The sequence below is a fragment of the Nerophis lumbriciformis genome, linkage group LG11, assembly GCF_033978685.3.
Source record: "Nerophis lumbriciformis linkage group LG11, RoL_Nlum_v2.1, whole genome shotgun sequence".
Lineage (NCBI taxonomy): Eukaryota > Metazoa > Chordata > Actinopteri > Syngnathiformes > Syngnathidae > Nerophis > Nerophis lumbriciformis.
Genome location: NC_084558.2, coordinates 1,812,821 through 1,830,000, shown reverse-complemented (window position 1 = coordinate 1,830,000; position 17,180 = coordinate 1,812,821). Strand labels below are relative to the sequence as shown.

The following is a 17,180-nucleotide window of genomic DNA, read 5'->3' as shown; positions in this document are numbered from 1 at the left end:
TCGAGTCCTTTCAAGTCCTTTTAACCACAGACTAATATATTAACACAGATTGTGTATGCTTTTCAAACGCTGTATTTATTTATTAAAACAAGTGCATTTTAAATTGCAGGAAAGAAAATTGTGCTGACATTGCACTTTATAATAGCACTATTAACCAGTCATTTTAAACATTAACTCATTCCTTTACAGAACAAACACATTGAAAAATAAAGTGCAAATGTACTTATTTGTACAAAAGTGTTAACATTGAAAAAACATGACATATACGTGAACATAACAAAACAGTTGTACTTTTTATATGTCAGGGCCCTATGCTGCATTGCATTTGCAAAAGACCAAATTAGCCAAGAGTCTGTCAGTCATTTGTGCACGATGGGGGCGTAGTATGATGCCACCATGGCTGAAAACTCGCTCCACTGGAGCACTGGAGGCAGGCACTGCCAAGACTCTCATGGCCACTCGGAACAGTGAAGGAAGAGTCTTCATGTTCAATGCCCAGAACAAAAGGGGGGGAGAGTTTTTTTTGGGTTGGTGCACTACTTGTAAGTGTATCTTGTGTTTTTTATGTTGATTTAATTAAAAAAAAAAAAAAAAATATATATATATATATTTCTTGTGCGGCCCGATACCAATCGATCCACGGACCAGTACCGGGCCGCGGCCCGGTGGTTGGGGACCACTGAGGTAAACAACCAACAGTATGTCAGAAAGCTAGCTAAAACGGTACACATATTCATAATATAGTATACATTTTAACTGACCTTTATTTTACTATTTTTGTCTTTTTTTTAGGTGGCTAAAATACGCGGTGCTGCTGACCGCCGTCTAACGTTACGTGTGATATATTGACTAACGTAACCCTGCTTAAAAAAATCACTGAACAAAAAGTATGAATAAGGTAGTGAACTGCAACAGATTTCCGTGTTTGCAATAACGTTATAACGTTAGCAGTGAGTTTACAGCCTCACTGATTTAACTACACAGCAAATAAAAGTCACGTTACTTAGCCAATAAACGTTATCTTACATTCAAAATTTACCGTTCTTTGTGCAACTTCAAATGCCGGACGAAGTTGGAAGTTGTTGCCTCTCCATCAGTAATTTTCGAACCGCATGTGTTGCATACTGCAAACCGTTTTGTGTTGACCACCTCGTAATTTTTATACCCAAACGAAATTATTTTAGGCATCATTTTTTGTTCACTGGCGTGTGGTTTGGACATGTCTTCTTCGTTGGTTGTCCTGCAATTTGATTGGGTGAATGCTGTGTGATGAAAACAAAGTAGATCTAATTTGATTGGCTGTTGTACTGAGACCACACCAGCTGACACATGCAACGCTGATAGACAAGTACACAATGAAAAATACGGAGCGCTCCCGAATAACTTTTTCATCTTTGGGTTTTGGGGAAAGTAGCAAGTCATGTCAAGTCATGTCAATTCAAAAGGCTCAAGTCCAAGTGAAGTCACAAGTCATTGATGTTAAAGTCTAAGTCGAGTTGCAAGTCTTTTTACATTTTGTCAAGTCGAGTCTAAAGTCATCAAATTCATGACTCGAGTCCAAGTCATGTGACTCGAGTCCACACCTCTGACAGTAATCCATCCTCGTACCGAGACGATCACCGAATGAATGGGCATATTTGTTTTTCCTCCAGCAGATGGCGGTCGTGCAACTTCATGGCTGGCCACCGCCGTGAAACGACCCAGAAGAAGAAGACAAAGACAAGGAAATGCCAGATTAAAAACAAGACAGACATGCGACAACGGGATTTATTTGCAATGCTGAATTAAGCGGTGCTCTGGTGACTTCCTTCTGGAGAAAAACACCTCCACGGTTGGTTTTATGCACTCAAAAATGACACCGGATTTAACGTCGTACGTTATTAGAACGCCTTATTAAAGGTTGACCAGGCTACGCCCCTGTCGTGGTAGATAGGGAGCTAAATGCCGGATTTGCCGTTTGGGGCGTGTTGCTCGGCGCTGCGTGACACCATGGAGCCAATTACAACATTCAAAACGTAAGGTTTACTAGATTGCAGTCTAGAGGTGGCTTTACTAGCTAGTGTAATGCATGGAATCATGTATTGTTTCTTGGCCAGTCATTGATTGATTGATTGAGACTTTTATTAGTAGGTTGCACAGTGAAGTACACATTCCGTACAATTGACCACTAAATGGTAACACCTGTATAAGTTTTTCAACTTATATATACTATCAGATATACAGAGGTGTGGACTCGAGTCACATGACTTGGACTCGAGTCAGACTCGAGTCATGAATTTGATGACTTTAGACTCGACTTGACAAAATGTAAAAAGACTTGCAACTCGACTTAGACTTTAACATCAATGACTTGTGACTTCACTTGGACTTCAATCAATCAATCTTTATTTATATAGCCCTAAATCACAAGTGTCTCAAAGGGCTGCACAAGCCACAACGACATCCTCGGTACAAAGCCCACATACGGGCAAGGAAAAACTCACCCCAGTGGGACGTCGATGTGAATGACTATGAGAAACCTTGGAGAGGACCGCATATGTGGGTAACCCCCCCCCCCCTCTAGGGGAGACCGAAAGCAATGGATGTCGAGTGGGTCTGACATAATATTGTGAGAGTCCAGTCCATAGTGGATCCAACATAATAGTAAGAGTCCAGTCCATAGTGGGGCCAGCAGGACACCATCCCGAGCGGAGACGGGTCAGCAGCGCAGAGATGTTCCCAGCCGATGCACAGGCGAGCGGTCCACCCCGGGTCCCGACTCTGGACAGCCAGCACTTCATCCATGGCCACCGGACCTGTGCCCCCCCCCCCTCAAGGAAAAGGGGAGCAGAGGAGAAAAGAAAAGAAACGGCAGATCAACTGGTCTAACAGGGGGGCTATTTAAAGGCTAGAGTATACAAATGAGTTTTAAGATGGGACTTAAATGCTTCTACTGAGGTAGCATCTCTAATTGTTACCGGGAGGGCATTCCATAGTACTGGAGCCCGAATAGAAAACGCTCTATAGCCCGCAGACTTTTTTTGGGCTCTGGGAATCACTAATAAGCCGGAGTTCTTTGAACGCAGATTTCTTGCCGGGACATATGGTACAATGCAATCGACAAGATAGGACGGAGCTAGACCGTGTAGTATTTTATACGTAAGTAGTAAAACCTTAAAGTCACTTCTTAAGTGCACAGGAAGCCAGTGCAGGTGAGCCAGTATAGGCGTAATATGATCAAACTTTCTTGTTCTTGTCAAAAGTCTAGCAGCCGCATTTTGTACCAACTGTAATTTTTTAATGCTAGACATAGGGAGACCCGAAAATAATACGTTACAGTAGTCGAGACGAGACGTAACGAACGCATGAATAATGATCTCAGCGTCGCTAGTGGATAAAATAGAACGAATTTTAGCGATATTACGGAGATGAAAGAAGGCCGTAATATCTTGAGCCTTTTGAATTGACATGACTTGACATGACTTGCTACTTTCCCCAAAACCCAAAGATGAAAAAGTTATTCGGGAGCGTTCCGTATTTTTCATTGTGTACTTGTCTATCAGCGTTGCGTGTGTCAGCCGGTGTGGTCTCAGTACAACAGCCAATCAAATTAGATCTACTTTGTTTTCATCACACAGCATTCATCCAATCAAATTGCAGGACAACCAACGAAGAAGACATGTCCAAACCACACGCCAGTGAACAAAAAATGATACCTAAAATATTTTCGTTTGGGTATAAAAATTACGAGGTGGTCAACACAAAACGGTTTGCAGTATGCAACACATGCGGTTCGAAAATGACTGATGGAGAGGCAACAACTTCCAACTTCGTCCGGCATTTGAAGTTGCACAAAGAACGGTAAGTTTTGAATGTAAGATAACGTTTATTGGCTAAGTAACGTGACTTTTATTTGCTGTGTAGTTAAATCAGTGAGGCTGTAAACTCACTGCTAACGTTATAACGTTATTGCAAACACGGGAATCTGTTGCAGTTCACTACCTTATTCATACTTTTTGTTCAGTGATTTTTTAAGCAGGGTTACGTTAGTCAATATATCACACGTAACGTTAGACGGCGGTCAGCAGCACCGCGTATTTTAGCCACCTAAAAAAAGACAAAAATAGTAAAATAAAGGTCAGTTAAAATGTATACTATATTATGAATATGTGTACCGTTTTAGCTAGCTTTCTGACATACTGTTGGTTGTTTACCTCAGTGGTCCCCAACCACCGGGCCGCGGCCCGGTACTGGTCCATGGATCGATTGGTATCGGGCCGCACAAGAAATATATATATATTTTTTTTCTTTTTTTAATTAAATCAACATAAAAAACACAAGATACACTTACAAGTAGTGCACCAACCCAAAAAAACTATCTCCCCCTTTTGTTCTGGGCAATGAACATGAAGACTCTTCCTTCACTGTTCCGAGTGGCCATGAGAGTCTTGGCAGTGCCTGCCTCCAGTGCTCCAGTGGAGCGAGTTTTCAGCCATGGTGGCATCATACTACGCCCCCATCGTGCACAAATGACTGACAGACTCTTGGCTAATTTGGTCTTTTGCAAATGCAATGCAGCATAGGGCCCTGACATATAAAAAGTACAACTTTTTTGTTATGTTCACGTATATGTCATGTTTTTTCAATGTTAACACTTTTGTACAAATAAGTACATTTGCACTTTATTTTTCAATGTGTTTGTTCTGTAAAGGAATGAGTTAATGTTTAAAATGACTGGTTAATAGTGCTATTATAAAGTGCAATGTCAGCACAATTTTCTTTCCTGCAATTTAAAATGCACTTGTTTTAATAAATAAATACAGTGTTTGAAAAGCATACACAATCTGTGTTAATATATTAGTCTGTGGTTAAAAGGACTTGAAAGGACTCGAAACTCAAAATGCAGGACTTAGGACTTGACTTGAGACTTTCCAGTCTTGACTTTGGACTTGACTCGGGGCTTGCCTGTCTTGACTCGGGACTTGACTCGGACTTGAGGGCAAAGACTTGAGACTTACTTGTGACTTGCAAAACAATGACTTGGTCCCACCTCTGCAGATATATGGAGAAATATCTACTCCCGAGTGGGCCGGACTGGTAAAGTCACGGCACGATAACGTAAAAATAAAGACAACTTCAGATTGTTTTCTTTTGTTTAAAAATTGAACAAGCACATTCTGAAATTGTACAAATATTAATGTTGTGTTTTTTTGTTTTTGTTTTACATTTACATCCATCCGTTTTCTACCGCTTGTCACTTTCAGGGTTGCAGGCATACTTGCCAACCTTGAGACCTCCGAATTCGGGAGATTGGGGGGTAGCGGGGGGTGTATATATTATCAAGTATTTCTTCCGCCTTCCGCCCGAATGCAGCTGAGATAGGCTTCAGCATCCTCAGCGACCCCAAAAAGGGACAAGTGGTAGAAAATGGATGGATGGATATATAAATAATCCGTTCATGAATGAGTATAGGGCAGCACAGTGGAAGAGGGGTTAGTAAGTCTGCCTCACAATACGAAGGTCCTCAGTAGTCGTGAGTTCAATCCCGGCCTCGGGATCTTTCTGTGTGGAGTTTGCATGTTCTCCCCGTGACTGCGTGGGATCCCTCCGGGTACTCCGGCTTCCTCCCACCTCCAAAGACATGCACCTGGGGATAGGTTGATTGGCAAGACTAAATTGGCCCTAGTGTGTGAATGTTGTCTGTCTATCTGTGTTGGCTCTGCGATGAGGTGGCGACTTGTCCAGGGTGTACCCCGCCTTCCGCCCGATTGTAGCTGAGATAGGCTCCAGCGCCCCCCGCGACCCCGAAGGGAATAAGCGGTAGAAAATGGATGAATGAGTATATTCGTTTGGCCACCGTGTTCAATGGAGAAGTCTGATCTACAAAATGTGCAGGCAGCATACCCCTTCCCCTTCGAGCTGTCCCGGATGAACTGAAATTATTTTTTCCAATCATTTTGGAACTTGCAAGGGTACTTCTTGTTCTTACTCGTTGTCGCCATGTCTCTTCTTCGTTCCTCTGCTTCGTCTCTGTTATGTTTTTGGACATTACTACTTGCCGTAGTTTTGAAGCAATGCATGATGGGAATCCGGATGTTGTGTGTCAGTGTATAAACGTGTCGGCTGGAATAAACACACGCTGAGAAATAGCTCCGTGCCTGCTTACTTTATGGGTTATAGATAAACCTATGGATAACGCAGACATATATAATAGTCTCTTTTTCAGGTGAGAGAGGACGCTAAAGGCAGTGCCTTTAAGGCACGCCCCCAATATTGTTGTCCGGGTGGAAATCGAGAGAAATTCGGGAGAATGGTTGCCCCGGGAGATTTTTGGGGGAGGCACTGAAATTCGGGAGTCTCCCGGGAAAATCGGGAGGGTTGGCAAGTATGGTCGCGGGGGGTGCTGGAGCCTATCTCAGCTGCATTCGGGCTGAAGGCGGCGTACACCCTGGACAAGTCGCCACCTCATCACAGAGCCAACACAGATAGACAGACAACATTCACACACTCGGGACCATTATTTAGTGTTGCATGTTGCGGTTAATAGTATTCTATCTTTGTCGGTATTTATATTTTCTGAATAAATTATGTGATAATGTTCATCAGTCAACTGATTGGTGTTAATTTTCAATCCATCAAGATACAAATATTATATCAAAATCAAATTGCAGTATGTTATTTATGTAGCTTGATAATTTTCCTCGACTGATACTGCACTAACGCTATGTGGTTTATTTTGTACATATGTAGCATCATCTACAAAGATGAGTTAGTTTCATTAAAAAATTTCAGGTCAATTTTTATACTTCGCAAATTTATCCCGCGGGCCGGATAAAAATTGTTCGTGGGCCTGATCCTGATCATACGTTTAACACCCCTGGTCTAGGGCCTCTTGCAGGGTTTGAAGCTAAAAGCATTTCAAAAAATGTGTACCGGTACCCTAATTTAGTCTTGTATTGGAGTTATCCTGTAGTGAAGTAATTTCCCTAATTAACAAGTGATGCCCTGCTGGCCCCACTATGGACTGGACTCTCACACTATTAACTAGATCCACTCTCAATCAATCAATCAATCATCAATCAATGTTTATTTATATAGCCCTAAATCACAAGTGTCTCAAAGGGCTGCACAAGCCACAACGACATCCTCTGTTCAGATCCCACATAAGGGCAAGGAAAAACTCAATCCAGTGGGATGTCAATGAGAAACCTTGGAGAGGATCGCAGAAATGGGTGTCCACCCCCCTCTAGGGGAGACCGAATGCAATGGACGTCGAGTGGGTATAGCATAATATTGTGAAAGTCCAGTCCATAGTGGATCTAACATAATAGTGAGAGTCCAGTCCATAGTGGGTCCAGCAGGAGACCATCCCGAGCGGAGACGGGTCAGCAGCGCAGAGATATCCCCAACCGATGCACAGGTGAGCGGTCCACCCCAGGTCCCGATTTGGGATAACCAGTCGACGTCCATTGCACCGGTCGCCCAGGGGTTGGGGTCCCCACATTTGCGGTCCCCTCCAAGGTTTCTCATTGTATCCCATCGGGTTGAGTTTTTTTCTTGCCCTGATGTGGGATCTGAGCCGAGGATGTCGTTGTGGCTTATGCAGCCCTTTGAGACTGTTGTGATTTAGGACTATATAAATAAACATTGATTGATTGAGGGTGTACCCCGTCTTCCGCCTGAATACAGCTGACCCCAAGAGGGACAAGCGGTAGAAAATGGATGGGGATGGATGATTGAAGTGTCAAATGAATAATATCCCTGTCATTTCTACAGAGATATGTCATCTGAGGATGGTGGAGATGGTAAAAACGGTGAACCTGTGGCCGTGGCGCCTGAAAGAATGACTACTGTGAAAGGCAATGACAATCAGCGTACAATCAAGGCAGCGGGCAGCAACACAGACACCAGTACGACCGCCAAAAACCTGGCTCTGCTGAAAAAGCACTCACTGGATGTGAAGTTTGATGTGGGCGAGGAGTATGATGTAATTGAAACCATTGGTACCGGGGCCTATGGCGTTGTGTCGTCTGCCAGGAGACGAGACAATGGTACGGATTTTTACTTCCCAAACCAACCTATCCTGTGTGTATTACAAGCCTACGATGGCTTTGCAGTTTTACTCATTCTTTGTCTGTGCTTTGCGTAACTCAGGCCAGCAGGTGGCGATAAAGAAGATCTCCAATGCCTTTGAAGTGGTGACCAACGCCAAACGCACCTTGAGGGAACTGAAAATTCTCAAGCACTTCAAACATGACAACATCATCGCTATCAAAGACATCCTGCAGCCGAACCTTCCTCACTCTGCCTTCAAGTCTGTGTACGTACTGTGCTTCTTCTTTTGGTGAATAATCCTACAAAACGCTTCACCTCTCTTAAGAGCAGGCTTCATCCGTTCTTGCTTTCAGATTTAGGACAGCTCTAGTTTGAGATGATGACTGGCATATTTATTCTCTAATGTGGGGACATGTCCCCCAACACGATGGACCCAGCACCATCCTTTCAGACCATAGCTGTCCTAAGTGTGAAAGCATGAACTGATGAAGCTTGCTTGGATGAGAGTCAAAACGTCTTCTTAGACAATGATGTTGGCGTATTTATCCTTTAAAGTGAGGACATTTCTCAACACGATGGATCCACCACCATCCTATCAGATTATAGCTTTCTAAGTCTGAGAGCATGAATTGATGAAGCCTAGAGATGACGATAAATGCTTTAAAATGTAATATCGGAAATTATCGGTATGTTTTTTTTTTTATCGGCATCATTTTTTTTTTTTTTTTTTTTTTTAAATCAACATAAAAAACACAAGATACACTTACAATTAGTACACCAACCCAAAAAACCTTCCTCCCCCATTTACACTCATTCACACAAAAGGGTTCTTTCTTTCTGTTATTAATATTCTGGTTCCTACATTATGTACAGTCTGCAAGGGATACAGTCCGTAAGCACACATGATTGTGCGTGCTGCTGGTCCACTAATAGTACTAATCTTTAACAGTTAATTTTACTCATTTTCATTAATTACTAGTTTCTACGTTACTGTTTTTATATTGTTTTACTTTCTTTTTTATTCACGAAAATGTTTTTAATTTATTTATCTTATTTTATTGTATTAATTAAAAAAAAATATTACCTTATCTTCACCATACCTGTTTGTCCAAATTAGGCATAATAATGTGTTAATTCCACGAATGTATATATCGGTATCGGTAATTAAGAGTTGGACAATATCGGATATCGGCAAAAAGCCATTATCGGACATCCCTAATGAAGCCTATTTAGATGAGAGCCGAACTGTCCTCTACTGGTACTAAAATTATTTCGATACTTTTCTAGATAAAGGGGACCACAAAAAATGTCATTTTTGACTTTATTTGAACAAAAAATCTTAGGGTACATTAAAGATATGTTTCTTATTGCAAGTTTGTCCATTAAATAAAAGAGTGAACATACAAGACAACTTGTCTTTTATTAGTAAATAAACAAAAAAAGGCTCCTAATTAGTCGGCTGACATATGCAGTAACATATTGTGTCATTTTCCATTCTATTGTTTTGTCAAAATGATTAAAGACAAGTGGTAGAAAAGAAATGATTAATCCACTTGTTCATTCACTGTTAATATCTGCTTACTTTCTCTTTGTTCTATCTACACTTTTGTTCAAATGTATTAATCACTTATTCTTCTGTTGTTTGATACTTTACTTTAGTTTTGGATGGTACTACAAATTTGGGTATCAATCAGATACCAAGTCGTTACAGGATCATACATTGGTCATATTTAAAGTCATCATGTGTCCAGGGACATATTTCTAAACATAATATAAATAAATAAAAAACAAAAGAAGATGTTGTGATGCCAAAAAAATATCGACCTAATCATAGTAGTACCGACTAGATACGCTCTTGTACGTGGTATCATTACAGTGGATGTCATGTGTAGATCCACCAATGGCTTGAGTTACGGTGTGTAGTGAAGCATATTTAGCTATTCCTTGTCCTGCAGGGATGATAAGAAATTTACTTTATTTGTCGCCACGGAGGCGAGGATTAGTGATTTAGAAGGAGCTAAAACAATGCTGACAGCGGCTGGACTTTAGCTGTTAGCTAGCTAGCCATGTCTTAAAGCACCTCTTCCGGTGGGCGTTTCAGTGTTATAACTTCACCTTTATCGTTCGTTTTTAAGCCAAAATGTGTCCGTTCTACCTTTTCTGTCTACACACTGTGTCTGCTTGTAAGTACTTCGTTTTTGTGCATTGTCGAACATGCTCGTGAACCAGCAATGACACGACGTGACGACGACGGGGGGTGGTGCACCGGTACTTTTCAGAGGTGGTATAGTACCGAATATGATTCATTAGTATCACGGTACTGTACTAATACCGGTATACCGTACAACCCTAGTTTAATTCAATGCCTTTAAAGGGGAACATTATCACAATTTCAGTGGCTTATATTATTCAAAGTTTTTTTCAAAATTTTACCCATCACGCAATATCCCTAAAAAAAGCTTCAAAGTGCCTGATTTTAACCACCCATCCATTTTCCTGTGACGTCACATAGTGAAGCCAACACAAACAAACATGGCGGAAAGAACAGCAAGCTATAGCGACATTAGCTCGGATTCAGACTCGGATTTCAGCGGCTTAAGCGATTCAACAGATTACGAATGTATTGAAACGGATGGTTGTAGTGTGGAGGCAGGTAGCGAAAACGAAATTGAAGAAGACACTGAAGCTATTGAGCCATATCGGTTTGAACCGTATGCAAGCGAAACCGACGAAAACGACACGACAGCCAGCGACACGGGAGAAAGCGAGGACGAATTCGGCGATCGCCTTCTAACCAACAAATGGTATGTGTTTGTTTGGCATTAAAGGAAACTAACAACTATGAACTAGGTTTACAGCATATGAAATACATTTGGCAACAACATGCACTTTGAGAGTGCAGACAGCCCAATTTTCATCAATTAATATATTCTGTAGACATACCCTCATCCGCGCTCTTTTCCTGAAAGCTGATCTGTCCAGTTTTGGAGTTGATGTCAGCAGGCCAGGGAAGGCTAGGGTCGATAAGGGGTTTAGCTCGCTCGTCTGCGGGAACAAACTGCCGCCATTGCTTGCCGTGCTACCGAGGTCCTTTGTCCCTGAATTGCTCACACACTCCGGCAGATTCAATGGGGGTCTGGCGGCAGATTTCTTTGACTTTATCAATGGAAATGCATCTGCTTTGAGTGTCGCAGGATATCCACACATTCTTGCCATCGCTGTCGTAGCATAGCTTTCGTCGGTAAAGTGTGCGGAACAAACGTCCAATTTCTTGCCAATTTCGCATCTTTGGGCCACTGGTGCAACTTGAATCTGTCCCTGTTCGTGTTGTTACACCCTCCGACAACACACCGACGAGGCATGATGTCTCCAAAGTACAAAAAACAGTCGAAAAAACGGAAAATAACAGAGCTGATTTGACTCGGTGTTTGAGAAAATGGCGGATTGCTTCCCGATGTGACGCCACGTTGTGACGTCATCGCTCCGAGAGCGAATATTGGAAAGGCGTTTGATTCGCCAAAATTCACCCATTTAGAGTTCGGAAATCGGTTAAAAAAATATATGGTCTTTTTTCTGCAACATCAAGGTATATATTGACGCTTACATAGGTCTGGTGATAATGTTCCCCTTTAAATGACTTGATTATAAGGTAAAACGCACCGGATAATAAAGTGCACTTTCGATGAACAGTTAGGTCTATTTTCATACAAAAGGTCGCACCGGATTATAAAGCGTATTCAAGGGGTCATATTATGATTTTTTTTTCCCACTCATTTAAAAAACTTCCTTGTGGTCTACACAGCATGGAATGGTGGTTCTTTGGTCAAAATGTTGCATAGATTATTTTTTACAGACCATCTTCAAGCCGCTTTCTGACCGTCTCTTCAGGATGCGCAGTTTTGTGGGTGATCTTATTTAGGTAGCGAGTCTACTGACAGATTTGTTAGAACTGTACGTTACTTAGGAATAGAAATGGCAACAGCGGAGGATGAATGCCCCACAATAGGATAGAAAAAAGGTAGCGTTTGCGTATTGACTGAAGCGCGGACTGCAATGGTGGACGCGCACATTTTTGGGAATTATCAATAAGTAAAAGTTAGTTTTTCATAATAGGTCAAAGCACAATGGTGGACGTGCACAAATTTTCGGGAATTATCAATAGGTAAAAGTTCATTTTTCATAATAGGTCAAAGCAAAATCCTGAATATGGCATTTTTACACATTGAAAAAGTAACGAGGAAGCGCCACAAACACATAGGATCAGCTCATTGATGGTAGTAGTGATTGCGCCCTGTCGTGACTTGAGTGCCCTTTGACCAATCATTGAGGAGGTTGCCTGAAACCAAGTTGGCCATACTGTCTTTATACATGACTCTGGTATTGCTTGTGTGACTGCCATCTACTGGTCACATTCATCATTACACCAGGTACCACCAAAATACTGTAAACATTTACTTTTAATGCCAGTACCTAGAAGCATCAGTTTGAGTTGTCTTGTTTCTATTCATTGTCCTTGTAGGTATGTGGTGCTGGACCTCATGGAGAGTGACCTGCATCAGATCATCCACTCTGCCCAAACGCTCACATCAGAGCACACCCGCTACTTCCTGTACCAGCTTCTCCGTGGCCTTAAGTACGTGCACTCTGCCAATGTCATCCACCGTGACCTTAAGCCCTCCAACCTACTTGTGAATGAGAACTGCGAGCTGAAAATCGGCGACTTTGGCATGGCTCGGGGTCTCAGCTCGCACCCGGAGGAGTCCCACTCTTTCATGACTGAATACGTGGCGACCCGATGGTACCGCGCTCCCGAGCTGCTGCTGTCTCTGAATCACTACAGCTTGGCGATCGACATGTGGTCTGTAGGCTGCATCTTTGCCGAAATGTTGGGGCGGAAGCAGCTTTTTCCAGGAAAGCACTATGTCCACCAGCTTCAGCTCATTCTGTCCGTGCTGGGAACCCCTCCTGAGGGGCTAATTGGTGCTATTAGAGCTGACAGGGTCCGCTCATACGTTCAGAGTCTTCCATCTCAATCCGGTGTGCCCTTCGCCAAAGTCTACCCCCAAGCTGAGGCCGAGGCTTTGGACCTGCTGGTGTCCATGCTGCGCTTTGACCCACGTGGGCGCATCAGCGTGACTCAAGCGCTGGAACATTCTTACCTCGCAAAGTACCACGATCCCGATGACGAGCCTATATGTGTGCCAGCCTTTGATTTTGAGTTTGACAAGCTTCCGATGAGCAAGGAGCAAATAAAGGAGGAAATCCTGATGGAGATCCAAGACTTTCATAGGAACAAGCAGGCCTCTCGCCAAAGGCTCCAGTTCAAGCCCTTGGCGAGGGCCAATGGAGGAGGAGGAACTGCAGCTCCAGATAACGGCAACCAATGTGTCTCCCCAAGCTTGGCCGAGTCCACGCAAGGTCCGATAGATGTTGGACAAGCCTCACACATCCAGCAAATGAGAGACGCAGATTCCTCACAGCAAAAAGCACCAACCGAGCCAAACTGTACGTTCACACACCAAATGCACACCTCTAACAAAGACGCCCTCAATTTGCCGTGCCTCACTAAAAGCGAAAGCGGCCCGGTTGATGTGGACATGCCCAGCGCTAGTTCGGACAACGGCCAGCCGGAGACCATAGATCTAACCACACCCGTGTCCGGTCACGATGGGGAACCAATGTCGGACAATGTGGTCCCCAGTCAAAGTCCTCGGTCTCAGCCGGGCCAGAACCAGCCCCCTTCCTCCATGACGCCTTCTCTGTCCCTGTCAGTGGCCCAAGTCCAATCACTGTCTCACAACCTCTCACAGTCCCTGGCAAAAAACCAGAGACCACTGCAAGGCACCGGAGATGGGACCAGAAAAGAAGGTGCCATATCGGAAGACACCAAAGCAGCTCTTAAAGCTGCTTTATTCCGAAATAAAGCCAGGGGAGGTATGGTTGGATATTTAGGCCGTGTGCTATTCTAGACTTCAGGATTGATGTATTTATCAATTAATTTTTTCTCCTTATTTGCGTTGTAGATGGCGGTGCGTCCACTCTGGGTACCGATGCGGCCGCCACAGGAGGAGGAGCGTCCTCGTCTCTTTCTAATTTGGACTCGCGCCGGCCCGTCACGGCTCAGGAGCGCCAGCGTGAGCGAGAGGAGAAGAGGAAGAAAAGGCAGGAGCGGGCGAGGGAAAGAGAGAGGAAACTTAAAGAGAAGGAACGGCGAGAAGGCAGGCGGGGGGACTCGCTGGGCGGGGTTCTACTGAGTGACAACGACAAAAGCCTCTTACAGCGCTGGACAAAGATGATGGACGGCCGCAGTGACGGAGGGAAGAATAAGGACTGTAATGTGAATCATGCTGTTGGGTGTGAAAACGCTCAAGGATTGCCCAACAGTAAAGCAGACAAGGATGGGACTAAGTTTTTATCTCATGAGCAGCTAATCTCTCAACTTGGAGCGAGTCAGGCCACTTTGGTTCATCCTCCCAGCAAAAACCAGCACTTACTTTTCTCAATGAGCCAGCGGAAACCAGCAGATATTGTTGTTGCTGTAAGCGGCCGTGCAGACCTCATGGCCTCCACCGGTGGCTTTGTTAAGAACAACGTGCTCAAACCTCACGACAAGAGCAGCAGCCCGAGCGCCTTCAACTGCTTGGGTAATTGGAGCGGACAGCAATTAGAGACGAGGCCGTCACAACACGCAAAGGCACACAGGACACCGCCTCAGCCGCAACAGAACTTTCTCCAAAGTCAAGCGCTATCCAACTCGCAGACGCAACTGCTCCCCCTGGAGAGTTTTTTAACCAAGGGCCAGACTACAATAAGCACCAGCGATACCAACGGCCACAACCACCTCAACCATCACGTCACAACCTCAGCTGCTAACGGTGGACCAATGGAGAAGCTGTGCTCCTCAGTAGGGGAGAAAGCGGGGCCACAGACCACCAACGCCCTCTGTGGGCCCTTAGGGGTGCCCTCGCAGTCTCATACCGGTTTGGGATTCACAGATACAGGGCAGCAAGGTCCCTCCATCGCTCCTGACATCCACACAGTAACACTACAGCTCTCCAAGTCTCAGGTGGGTCTCAATCAAATAGAAATCAAAGTCAGATAAATCCAATTTGACCTTCCCTCTCTCAGGTTGAGGATGTGTTGCCTCCAGTCTTCTCCGTCACCCCCAAAGGCAGCGGGGCTGGCTATGGTGTGGGCTTCGACTTGGACGACCTTCTCACCCAGTCGCTCACAGAGCTGCAACACTGCGACCGTGACAGGTAAGATCTAATCTACAGTGCATCCGAAAAGTATTCCCTGGGCTTCACTTTTTCCATATTTTGTATCCTTATTCCAAAGTGGAATAAATTCAAGTTTGTCCTGAAAATTTCACACAAATTGCCCTATAATGACAATGTGAAGTTTTTTGGTTTTTTTTTGCAAATGTATTACAAATTGAACAAAATCACATGTACATAAGTATTCACAGCTTTTGCTCAATACTTTGTTGATGCACTTTTGGCAGCAATTACAGCCTCAAGTCTTTTTGAATACGATGCAACAAGCTTGGCACACCTATCTTTATGCTGTTTGGCGCATCACCTCTTAAACTTCATCAGATTGGATGGGAAGTGTTTATTTTCATCCAGGATATGTCTGTACATTGCTGCATTCATCTTAGTCTTGTCAGGGAGGTGACCAAGAACCCGATGGTCACTCTGTCAGAGCTACAGCATTATACTGTGGAGAAAGGAGAACCTTGTAGAAGGACAACCATTTCGGCAGGCCTGTATGGTATAGTGGCCAGACGGAAGACATTTCCTGGTAAAAAGTTTGCCAAAATGCACCTGAAAGACTCAGACCATGACAAACAAAATGTTTTGGTTTGATAAGACAAAGATTCAACTATTTGACGTCCCACTGGGGTGAGTTTTTCCTTGCCCGTATGTGGGCTTTGTACCGAGGATGTCGTTGTGGCTTGTGCAGCCCTTTGAGACACTTGTGATTTAGGGCTATATAAATAAAGATTGATTGATTGATTGATTGATATTTGGCGTGAATACCGGGTGCACTGCTCATCACCAGGCCAATACCATCCCTACAGTGAAGTATGGTGGCGGCATCATCATGCTCTGGGGATGTTTTTCAGCAGCAGGAACTGGGAGACTATTCTGGATAGAGGGAAAGATGAATGCAGCAATGTACAGACACATCCTGGATGAAAACCAACGCTTTCAATCCAACCTGATGGAGCTTGAGAGGTGCGGCAAAGAGGAATGGGCAAAAGATAGGAGTGCCAAGCTTGTGGCAGTGTATTAAAAAGACAGGAGGCTGTAATTGCTGCCAAAGGTGGATCAACAAAAGTATTGAGCAAAGGCTGTGAATACTTATGTACATGGGATGTTTTGGTTTTTTATTTTTAATACATTTGCAAAAAAATATAAAAACCGTATTTCATTGTCATTTTGGGGTATTGTCTATAGAATTTTGAAGACAAAAATGAATTTATTCCATTTTGGAATAAGGCTGTAACATAAAATGTGGAAAAGTGAATACTTTTTGCATGCACTGCATCCTCAATTAGTCCCGGTTGTGCACACGCCAATGCTTCTTTGTTTACAGTTACGATTCAGCTCCACTTTCGGCCTCCCTCTTATCTGATTGGAGCGAAGTTCACCGCATGACTCCGGCCGATCTGGAATCACTGCAGCAGGAGCTCCAGCTCGGTTCTCCCATGATCCTCTCTGATTCTATTCCGCCCGACGCCTGACTGAATTTTTCCTTAGATTTAATTAATTTATAAGTAGTTCTTGTAAACTGCATTACTGAGCTGTTGATTTTCACTTTGATGCCATCTTGAATTGTAAGCCTGTGAATGTTATTACACTAGTAAAATTTGACTTTATACCATCTATACAGGGTGTTTTATTTTAAGAGGGGAACATTCAAAGTCTGTTTTATTGGCCATGTTAACACAATGAAACACTGAAATTACCAAGGAGAATGGTGATGCTAAAAATACATATAAAAAAAAAAGGTTAGGACAGTTATGAAACTTAAGCTCCCGTTTACTTGGTCGCATACATTATATTTCTTAAGATATTCTTGCTCTACGTTGGCTTGGCTTTAGTGTTTTAACTTAAAGGTGAAGAATAAGATTCTGTTTG

General features: G+C 43.5%; 1 protein-coding gene across 2 annotated transcripts; it reads left to right on the top strand.

The window, feature by feature from the left end:
- The first annotated feature begins 1,670 nt into the window (after positions 1-1,670).
- mapk7 (mitogen-activated protein kinase 7) lies at positions 1,671-17,084 on the top strand. 2 transcript variants are annotated; one of them, XM_061967742.1, is made up of 7 exons: positions 1,671-1,831; positions 7,756-8,030; positions 8,134-8,299; positions 12,554-13,968; positions 14,058-15,100; positions 15,163-15,293; positions 16,636-17,084. In XM_061967742.1, exons 2-7 carry the CDS (start codon positions 7,760-7,762, stop codon positions 16,781-16,783), a joined length of 3,174 nt encoding a protein of 1,057 aa, XP_061823726.1. In that variant the 5' UTR covers positions 1,671-1,831; positions 7,756-7,759; the 3' UTR covers positions 16,784-17,084. The 2 variants fall into 2 exon arrangements, with proteins under 2 accessions (XP_061823726.1, XP_061823725.1); XM_061967741.1 differs by lacking the exon at positions 1,671-1,831 and adding an exon at positions 1,839-2,015.
- The last annotated feature ends 96 nt before the right edge of the window (positions 17,085-17,180 follow it).

Excerpts from the sequence above, each read along its gene's own strand:
- mapk7 (XM_061967741.1), top strand. The coding sequence starts at position 1,942 with ATGCCGGATTTGCCGTTTGGGGCGTGTTGCTCGGCGCTGCGTGACACC. Across the intron at positions 8,300-12,553 it reads CACTCTGCCTTCAAGTCTGT|GTATGTGGTGCTGGACCTCA; the intron begins GTACGTACTGTG and ends TTGTCCTTGTAG. Across the intron at positions 15,294-16,635 it reads CAACACTGCGACCGTGACAG|TTACGATTCAGCTCCACTTT; the intron begins GTAAGATCTAAT and ends CTTTGTTTACAG.